At 63.9% G+C, this 9,666-nt stretch overlaps 2 protein-coding genes across 2 annotated transcripts; one reads left to right on the top strand and one right to left on the bottom strand.

The window, feature by feature from the left end:
- Positions 1-2,307: 2,307 nt before the first annotated feature.
- Positions 2,308-6,382, top strand: MNEG_3774 (hypothetical protein; the record flags this gene model as incomplete). The annotated part of the gene is made up of 5 exons (XM_014047748.1): positions 2,308-2,365; positions 2,721-3,112; positions 3,399-4,307; positions 4,535-6,055; positions 6,299-6,382. 5 exons carry the CDS (start codon positions 2,308-2,310, stop codon positions 6,380-6,382), a joined length of 2,964 nt encoding a protein of 987 aa, XP_013903202.1.
- A 2,568-nt stretch (positions 6,383-8,950) lies between these two features.
- Positions 8,951-9,579, bottom strand: MNEG_3773 (hypothetical protein; the record flags this gene model as incomplete). Its single annotated transcript, XM_014047747.1, has 2 exons — positions 8,951-9,083; positions 9,422-9,579. 2 exons carry the CDS (start codon positions 9,577-9,579, stop codon positions 8,951-8,953), a joined length of 291 nt encoding a protein of 96 aa, XP_013903201.1.
- Between the last annotated feature and the right edge of the window lie 87 nt (positions 9,580-9,666).

Below are 9,666 nucleotides of genomic sequence, written 5' to 3'. Positions count from 1 at the left end.
CCGCCTCCAATTGCGGCATGGTCGTGGCGGCAGTGGCGGCGGCGACCGTGGGGGCAGAGGCGGTGCGGAGGACAGCAGCCCTCAGGTGGGCCCTGGGCCTCGCTCGTCCCCGCAGACGCTGCAGCTGTCAACTGGACGTACGCCTGGGCTGGCGGAGGCTATGTGGCAGTCGCCAAAGCAGCTGATGCGGGCGCAAGGTGGCAGCCGCTCAAGCTATTCCGCTGCTTTGGGCTTGGGGAACATTTCAGGAGGCAATGACAACCGACAGTACAAGTGGCAGCAGCAGCAACAGCAGCAGCAGCAACGGTTGCAGGAAGCAAAGGAGCAAGGTGAAATAGAGCAGCAGGAGCAGCAATCTTGCTTGACCAAGGCAGCAGCAGGCGGAGATGAGTCTGCGATCGACGCCCTGGAGCACAGGTTGGCCCAGCTGAGAGCCGCCTTCCGCAGCAGCTGTGCAGGCAGGAAAGGACACCAGCAGGGGGAGCAGCGGCATCAGAATTCCCAGCAGCAGGTTCAGATTGACAGGGGCCAGGGGTACTCTGAACAGAAGGGAGAGCAGCATGAGTTTGAGGGGCAGAGCGAGCACGCCAAGGGTGACGGGCAACCTGAGGAGCAATCAACTGAACCGAGTAGCTACACTCTGCAGCACCAGCTCCAGCGGCAGTCGTTGCGCAGGCGAGCAGCAGCTTGTGGAGCCCTGCTGGGGCAGCCGGCTCATGCCTGGCAGTCGTCAGCCACTGCGGTGGCCCGGACTGCAGCAGAAGCGCAAGGCGTAAGGGGCACCAGCAGTAGATGCAGTGACAAATGCGCAAGCAGCAGTGCGAGCAGTGGTGGCGGCAGCGCGTTTAGCAGCGGGGAGGTCACCAGCAGCACAAAGCTGGCAGGTGGTGAGAAGGAGCCCCTGGAGTACAGCTTGGCTGGTGCAGGAGCAGGGCTAGCGCAGGTGGTAGGTCAGGCATCAGAGCATCAGCAGGGCGCTGCAGCTCTGGAGGAGGGCATGAGTGCGTTTGGGGACGTCAGCAGCATGTGCAGCGGCGGTGGCGGCGCTTTCAGCAATCCTGGCGCCAGGCGCAGGCGTGTGGACAAGCTGCTGGCTGCTGACAAGTGATCAGCATACGTTGGCAAGTGCACCCCAGCACAGCAGGGCTGCAGTGCTGCGAGCTGGTCACAGCCGATTCAGCACTCAATGTGCTTGGACTGTCAACCCGTCATAGAGAGCAGCCGTTGGGGGAATGAGGTAGCAGCAGCGTCATGGCTACAAATAGCAGAGCGATATGTCCACGGCAACACGCCGCTGCTGTGCACGCAGGCAAGCACAGGGCCGGGGCCTGTGAAGGTCGATTGTGCAAGCCCTGGGCAAAGGGGTTTGTAAAACGGTTCAAGAGCACGCACTTGCAACGAAGTCGTGGGGCTCTTGCAGCAGAGTGTGCTTGCCATACAGTTGATGCGCTGGATTATTGTAACTAAACCTCCTGGCACACATACGCTCAACCACTCAAGGTTGGCAAGCTGGAAATGGGGGTTGAGGACAGGGACAGCTCACATGTCGGACTGGATTCAGGGGATGCAACCTATGGCAACAAAAGCACTGGAGACAGACGCGCGACCCACAGCGGCGTGGATATCCTCCTGCAAGAGTCAATAATCAAATGCATGCGCCGCAAAATTCGCGGGGCAAGTTGCCTGCCTGCAACTGCGCAGCCAGCAGCTGCCCCCACCTCAGGCGTGCACAGCAATTGGCTGTGAGCTTGGTGGCTGGGTTCACGTCGCTTGGCACTGGATGCACTCAGGGGGAACATACAGTTTTGCTACCAACATGATTATATAACCCACTGAATTCGGCTGCAGCATGCCGGCCTGCCATGCGCGTGTGAACAAACTGCCTTGCATTGTCAGCAGGCACCTTCCCTTGGCTGCCGCTCCTACCTGGCGTGGTAATGGCCCCTGGGATGTTGTAAAAGCTCAGCAGCTGAGGTTTTGAAAACATCACCTCAAATTTGCGCCGGGAAGTGGGGACCAACGACGCCACCCAACGTTCGTGCTGCTAGCGGTTTCTGCCAGCCGTTTCGTCTGCACAGATCCAGGTTGCTGTGGTATGGTGCGTGCTATGGTGCGTGCTGCGATGTGTCTGATTTCAAATCTGTAAGCTCTTGTTCATTCAAGCCGCAAACACGACGAAGGCTGCGCCCAGCGCGGCAGCAGCGTTGACAGAACCAACCAGACTCGCGGCCTTTGCCACCAGGCGGCATTACTCCGCGATCCAAGAAAGCTTCTGTATCTATCTAAGTTGATAGTATATCAGGGGACATGACGCGAGGACGAGGAGCCCGCCCGCTGGTGGGCCTAGCGCTGCTGCTGCTCGCAGGTAGGAGGCTCAACGGACCGGTGAAAAGAGCGATACCGAACTATATGATCGCATCGCCTTCGCTCAGCTGTGCCAGCAACGTCGGCGCCAATTGGCGTCATGCTGACGCGGCTTCGGCTGGCAGCAGCACGCATCAGCTTGCGCTGCCTTGGCAGCCAGCGCTGCAATTGCAGCTGTGCAGCAGGGCAGCTGGAATGCAGCCGGGGTTTGCAGCCAGCCTAATGCCAGGCACCAATGCGTGCGAGTGGACCACAGGCACACAAGAGCGTCATGGGCTCGACCCCTCTGTCTTCAGCCACCCCTTCCAGGCAATAATCCCCACCTTGGCGCCGTTCCCTAACGCGCTCCAACGCAGGCGCCGCGTCTGCACAGCCACTCATGTCCCAGGCGGGCGACCTGCTCATGATGCTCACCAAAGCCATCGACACCGTCCGCGACTTCCGCAACTCCACCGTCCCCGCCGGCAGCAAGGGCGCCGGCGGCGCGGCGGGCGCCAACCTGCCGGGCCCGATCAGCAGCGAGCCCTTCTCCGCACGGATCCTAAAGCTCAAGGTCGGCGGCGGCAACACGTATGAGTGGAACGTCGCGTCGCTGGCGTTCCCGCGGAACATCACCGTGGGCGGTAGCGAGGCCGCGCAGGTGACGTTTAAGACGCGGTACTCGCGCAGCCCGGCCGCGTACGTCCCCTACTTCCTCAAGGGAACGCTGGAGCTGCGCAACCTGAGGAATGACGCCGTCAAGCTGCAGGTGCGGCGACTGGCTGGATGGCGCATAGCAGCATGCGTTTGGCAGGTGTTGCAACCAGGGGCCCCCACCAGGGGCGAGGGGCGTGGATGAGCACGAAGCGCCTGACCTTGTGGGTTGGCAGAATAGCCAGTGCACGGTGTGAGAGGAAAATTGTTGCCTGCCCGGACTTGGCTGGTGGGGTTTGCACCTGCCGCAGCGTGGGGATCCTGTGGCTGGCTATCTCATAAGAACTCCCATGGCCTGAAACGCTTTCGACCCTCCACCCCAACACACCAACCCGTCACAGGGCCCGGTCAAGGTCCTTGTGACCCTCCGCCGCGCTCCTGGCGTAACAACCGGCCCTGCTGTCCTGGAGACCACCCACTACGCCTCGTGCGGCAAGTCCGCCCCCACCAAAGTCGCCGCCAGGAGGAACGGCGGCAGGGCCGGCATCACCAGGTGCAACTTCGAGGCCGCCCTGCCGCAGGCGCTGCTGATGACGCGCGCCGCAGAGGCTGCACTGGCGGACGCCCTCGGCGCCAGCGCCGGCGCCGGCGGCGCCGCGCTGCCGGACGCTGAGGCGGCCGCCAAGTCGATCAGCTCCAAGGCGGACGCCTTCTCGCCCGAGGCCGCCATCGTGGTGCAGGCGCTGCCCCATTTCGCAAAGGGCCCCATGGCACTCAACCAGCCGTACAAGGCGGCGTTCGGCATCCCCGAGGGCGCCTGCGTCGCCGTCGGCGAGAAGATCGCCGGCGCCCTCTCCCGCTTCATCCAGCCGACAGGCTCCTTCCTGCCCTCTGGAGTGCGCGTGGCGTGCGAGGCCGGGGCGTCCCGCACATCTGTTGCCAAGCTGGGCGGCTTCGATGCGTCGGCGTGCGGCGCCCACCCGCTGACGCTCACGCCCTTTGGAATCCCTGTCGATGCCGAGGATGCCGGAAAGGCCGTGATCAACGTCGTCGGCTGCAACAGGACCCTGCTGGGCCGCCCTGACGTGGTGCTCACCAAGCTGGAGGCGGTGCGTGTCTACAACCACACCTGGTCCGTCGCCACCCAGGTCACGCCGCAGCTGAACCGCACCGCAAAGCTCGGGGCCGAAGCCGAGGCGGCGGCGGCGGCCGGCGGCACGCTGGTGCTGGCGGCCAACGGGTACGCGTCGGCGGACTACACCATGACGATCACCAAGAACCCTGTAATTGACCTTGGGAACCGCATCAGGGTGGGTAGCGCGGGGGGTTGGGATCTTCTTGGTGGTGCAACTCTGCGCGACGAGGAGCGCGGGGATGAGGCAGATGCGGGGCTGCGTCAGTGCACTCCTCAGGAGTGCGTCAAGCCCGTCAGATTCTGGCGGCTTCTATGAGCTCTCTCCTGAATAAGGGTGTTGTCGAGTGCCATGCCAAGCCTGCGTTAATTCACCCTCCGCAACTCATCCTGTGATGGTCACAGGGCGAAGTGGCAATCACCACCACCTCCATGGTGCCCGAGCTGCTCCCCACTGGCTCAGTGCGGATCGCCGTGACCTCCCCCGGCTACAACGCCACGTACCTCGACGCAAAGTGCCCGCCCGTCGTCGGGCCCGGCGGCGCCAAGTGCACATTCGACGCCCCCTGGTCTGCCACCAAGATTGGATCCGTCCAGGCCCAGCTCAAGTCGCTCGCGGCGTCGTCTTTCGACGTCAACAGCGGGACCAAGCGCCCCTTCGACTTCTCCAGCCCCCAGATAATAGATCTGGGCGCCTGTGTCAACGTGGACCGTGCCTACCTCGGGGAGTCCGACGTCGCTGCCGCCCCCAGTGCGGGCGGCGCCAAGAAGCCGCCGCCGCTGAACAACCTCGTCAACGGCGTGGACGCCCTGCTTGGGGCCGTGCGCGTCGACCTGACGCGCTACGGCTTGCCCAAGGACACTTTTGGCGAGCTGCTTGGACTTGGGGCCCCCAAGGTTGACGACGCCTCGCGCCGCCGCCTCATGGCATCATTGGATCCAGAGGCCAACCGCGCCGACGCGGCCGCGCAGCTTGCGCCCGCGCTGCACCCGCTCAAGCTGCTGTCCGGCGCTGCGCCGCCGCCACCTGGCTCGGGCTCGCCGCTGCGCATCTGCAAGTCCCAGGTGCTCTCCTGGACAGAGCAATTTGGCGGCGTTGGAGATTCGCAGTGTGCCACTGTGTTCAGCGCGTCCCAGGCGCTCAGCGTGTCCCCCAACGGCACCGCTGCTGGCGCGCAGCCCCCCATCGTCCGCAGCATTGGCCTGCCCGTCCTGGTCGCCGGCTGCGATATGAAGCCAGCCGCTAAGCTGCTCGCGCTGCGCGCGACTGCGACCAAGGCCTACTCCTGGACTGTCTCGAACAAGTACCTGGACAAGAAGTTCAACGTGCCGCAGTCCAACCCCAACCCCGTGGTCGCGCGGTACAGCGTGGCCTTCAACCGCACCAGCAGCCTCACCAACTACACACTGGAACCAGCGGTCGTGCTGCTCAACCACTTTGCGGCCAAGCTCCCGGTGTCCGCCGTCTACGCGACCATCCGCCTCGACGACGCGCCCAACGCGCAGCTGACCGCCAAGCTTGTCTGCAAGGGCCAGTCTGAGAGCGGCGCCCTTGTCCTGCCCGCTGCCGCGTCGGCGTCCGAGCCCGTGCCCGTCGGGTGCGTCGGCTCGATCCAGCTGCCCGGCCCCTCGGCGACCGGCACCATCGTTATCACGACGGAGACCCCCAAGAGCGGCAACGTCACCTCGGACCCCAGCCGCTTCGACCTGCAGGGGGCGCCCGTGGACGTCACCGCCGAGAAGGGCAAGTGCATCACGGTGGAGGGCGGCTTCTCTGACGCAGTCAAGAACGGCGTGCTGGGCATCCGCCCCGTCAGGACAAACGGGCCCGCCATCATCGGGACGCAGGAGCTGTGTGAGCCCCGCAAGCTGGGCTTCAGCGCCGAGTTCGGCCCCTTCACAGACGGCTCCTGCGGCAACTTTGTGGTGGGTGGCCCTGCGCGCGCTTTGGGGTTTCACCCCCGGAGTTTGGCGTCGGGCTTGGTGGCTCACAACCTGTGCGAAGCGGCCTGCCCGACAGCACTTGCCAGCTGCTGCACGCCCTGATAAGGTCTGAATCACGAAAGTGCGCTGGCAGAACATACGGTGGTCTTTCCCCGTTCACACAGGCGCGATGCTGACAATATGTGTGCCGTGCCTTGCCACCTCCTCCCCGCCCGCCCCCCTCAGGGCCGCTACGTGGTCAGCATCCTCGGCCTGGGCAAGACCTCCTCGTCCTCCGCACTCATCACAGTCCACAGCTGCAAGAAGTGAACACAGCCCGCAGAGATGGCAATGCCAACGACGCGCACTGCGCAAGGCGTCCAAGGCATGTGCTGCCGCGAGGCCATCCCTCGTGCCCTCAGAGGCCACCCGCCAGGCCACCCGCACGCACGCGGCGTGCACCGCCCAGGGTGGTGTCTGTGCGCGCCTGACCACGGGCTTGCCTGGCGGCGGGCTCAGCGTGTGTGACGTGAGGAGAGCGCCGGTACCCGGGATTCACATGCCCGCTGCTGTGCCATGCGTTGGGGTGCGGCATCGTCAGCCTGGAGGGAGGGGCGTCAAAAGGCCGGCCGTGTTCTTTGCCGCCGGGGGGGGAGGGGGAACGACACTACACACCACACAGGGCCTAACAAAACCCTACACAACACAATCCGGACGGGCGTGCCTCGCAAACATGCAGCCCTTTTTTGATGAACTCAGAACGGGCTCTGCATAGCCTCCCGCGTTGCGCTGGCACCTGCTGCCCACCGGGCCTATGACACGAGGCCGCGCTTGATGCGCCATTCAGCACTGCCAAGCTCCTTTCCTTTTGGGGGTCACTGCTGCCTGCAGGTCGGCGCGCCATGCGTGTGCGTTGCTGCACAGCACGGGCTAGCAGACACGCAGCCCATCTCATACACCACTTCTTGCTTAAAGCACTTGTCACCATCCCCCCTCTTTCCGCATGGTCGGCCCGCATCAGAGCCTAGTGCGCTGCCGCTGCGGCAAGCTGTGTGCGCTGCCGGCCACGCGCGATCCATTGCGTACTGACCCCGGGTCCATTTTGGCGCACACTCCATCTCGGCATCCGAGGCGTTATGGCTCGATGTAAGGCAGGTGACGGCCCTCGGCTGCTTCAGCTCAGCTCAGCCTTCCCTTGCGGTGTCCCGGAGGGAAACAGTCGTTTTTAGGGGTGCTGACTGAAGCCTCACCTCAGCCAGCTCAACCCTGGCCTTCAAGGCCACATGCCGCTGCCCCGTGACACCGCAACCAATTTGACACCCACGGTCGACCCTTGGTGATTGATGTATGCCTTGCATGACCTGCTGCTGCCGTAGGGTCCTTGTCGCACTACTACGGTGCTGCTATTGACACGACAATGGCACTGCGACACAGCCGCAGCACCTGCCCAGCCCCTCTATTGACTTGGCCCCTGGCCTGCACCCCGGCCGTCAGGCACAGGGAGCGCTACCGAGCTGCTACGTACCGCGCGCCAAGGGCAAGCAAAGTGATGCCCCAATGGTTACTAAGGCCTCATATCGCACGTCTTCCTTGAGACACGTGTCCCACGCAAGACTTGTGTGTGATTAGTTCAAGGTGCATTGTGTCAGGAAAAAAGCCAGCCGTCGGAAGTTTGGGGTGTGCGCCACCACCAGAGCAATTTGCGGCGGGAGCGCCATGTCCATGCCTGCTGTGAAGTGCCTGGAAAGGACAAACAACAGATGAATCACACGCAAAACAATCGCACCGGCAAATCAGAATCACAATAACCCTCCGTCACACTCGCATGCAGGGCGCCAGAAAACAGACATAGAAGGTTCAACGCCCAGTCAAACTGACTACCAGATGCTGTCCGCCTTGCAAAACAGCGGTCCAGAGTCCCTTTCAATCATTCACGCACAAAACTGCGCTCTCAGAACCCATCAGGCCGAGAGTCTCAGAGGGCTCATGATGGCAGCCAAGGGCGGTACCCTCCGGTGCTGTTCCCGCGGCCGTCCCCGCGATCCCTTGCGCCGCCGCTTCTCGATGTCCCGCAGCGCACTCTTGGCGAGAGGGGCCCACTGGCTCGCGCAGCTGAAGTCAGCGACACCCATGCCTGCGGATCAGGCGCGTGAGAGCGTGCGGGTGCGTGTTTGCGCAGACGTATTCCACGTTAGTGTGAGGGATGGTGGTGCATGATTCGTTTGTGAAGCGCACGCGCCTCCACGGCGCGCACGAGCTGCGAGGCGGGCATGCAGACAGGGTTGAAGAAAGCAGCACCATACAGGAGGTCATCGCCTGCAACAGACCGTTGCAAGAACACCGCAAGACATCTTGCCCACTTCCGCACCCTGCAGAGCCCCCAGATAAACCCCCTGTCCATCACGAGCACCACTCCCTCACCCTGGGCAATGCCCCTGAGCAGCTGCACTACCCTCAGCACGAAAAACACGTCTGGTGGAAAATGCTCCACGGACGCCTTCTTGAGGGGGGAGTTTGGGTCAAATGGGTCCACCTGGGGTGGGGTGGGGTGGGGTGGTTCGGTGGGTGGATGCGTGAAGGGTGGCCGTGAGCAGGTTGGTTGCAACGAGGTGAGTGGGCGGCACAGGGTTGTTGACTTGAGGGTTGCGTGGTGCAGGTGGATGACGCGGGTTTGAGCCCAGCAGCGCAGCACAGCCGTCCAAGTAGGAGTGAGTATGCTGCCGCACCACTCAGCTGGCGAGCTGGGACTCAAGGAGGCACGCCAGGGCAATCACGCAGCTGCTCGGGAGCCCAAAGGAGGCCGAGACTGTGCACGCTGCGCCCACCTTCGCCACTTGCCGCGTGACCCGCAAGAACCCACGCACGCAGTGTTCAACCGCGCCAACCCAAACGACCCGATTACGAAGGCGCCCCCACCGTGCCGCGCGTGTCGAACATGCCGTACGCCAGGGAGCGCCGCAGCTCGGGGTCCACCTTGTCGATCTGCACGCCCAGGCCCGTGATGGCCGCGTTGATGGCAGGAGTGTCCTCCCTGCAGCAGCAGGCGCCAGGCACGAGATCAGATACAGCGCGGCCATCGTATCAAGGTGCAGCCGAGATGGGGCCGACGACGGACGAGGGTGGGTGCGCCAAGGCGCGGCACGAGCATCCACGTGCTAGGCCCTTCAAACAATGTCACCTGCCCCCCCCCCCACACACACACACACCCACAGGCACGCCACCTGTGCATGCACACGCGCCTTTCAAGAAGAAGCCCCAACTTTTCAGCCAGCACATCCCAGGGCCGCGCCTCTCAACAGCCATCACTAGAACACAGCGGCACGCTCCCTTCACCACCACCACCAACGCCACCGCCGCCGGCCCTCGCACCTGTCCAGCGCGATCATCAGCCGCGCGAGCGCCTCCCGCTCCGCCCCCGGCAGCTGCTTGGACTGCCCGTAGTCCAGGAGCGCGATGGAGCCGCCGTGGCGCACCAGGATGTTCCCGGGGTGGCCGTCCGCCTGGAAGAGGCCCTCCCCCATGATCATGCGGCCGTAAGCCTCCGACAGGTTGGCCAGGATCAGGCGCGCAGCCTGGGAGCCAGGGTGGGGGAGGAGAGGGGCGAGGGCGGGGGT

This window comes from Monoraphidium neglectum (genome assembly GCF_000611645.1).
Source record: "Monoraphidium neglectum strain SAG 48.87 unplaced genomic scaffold scaffold00491, whole genome shotgun sequence".
NCBI classification, from domain to species: domain Eukaryota; kingdom Viridiplantae; phylum Chlorophyta; class Chlorophyceae; order Sphaeropleales; family Selenastraceae; genus Monoraphidium; species Monoraphidium neglectum.
Note: the sequence above shows the minus strand (reverse complement) of the source record. Positions and strands in the feature narration are given on the sequence as shown.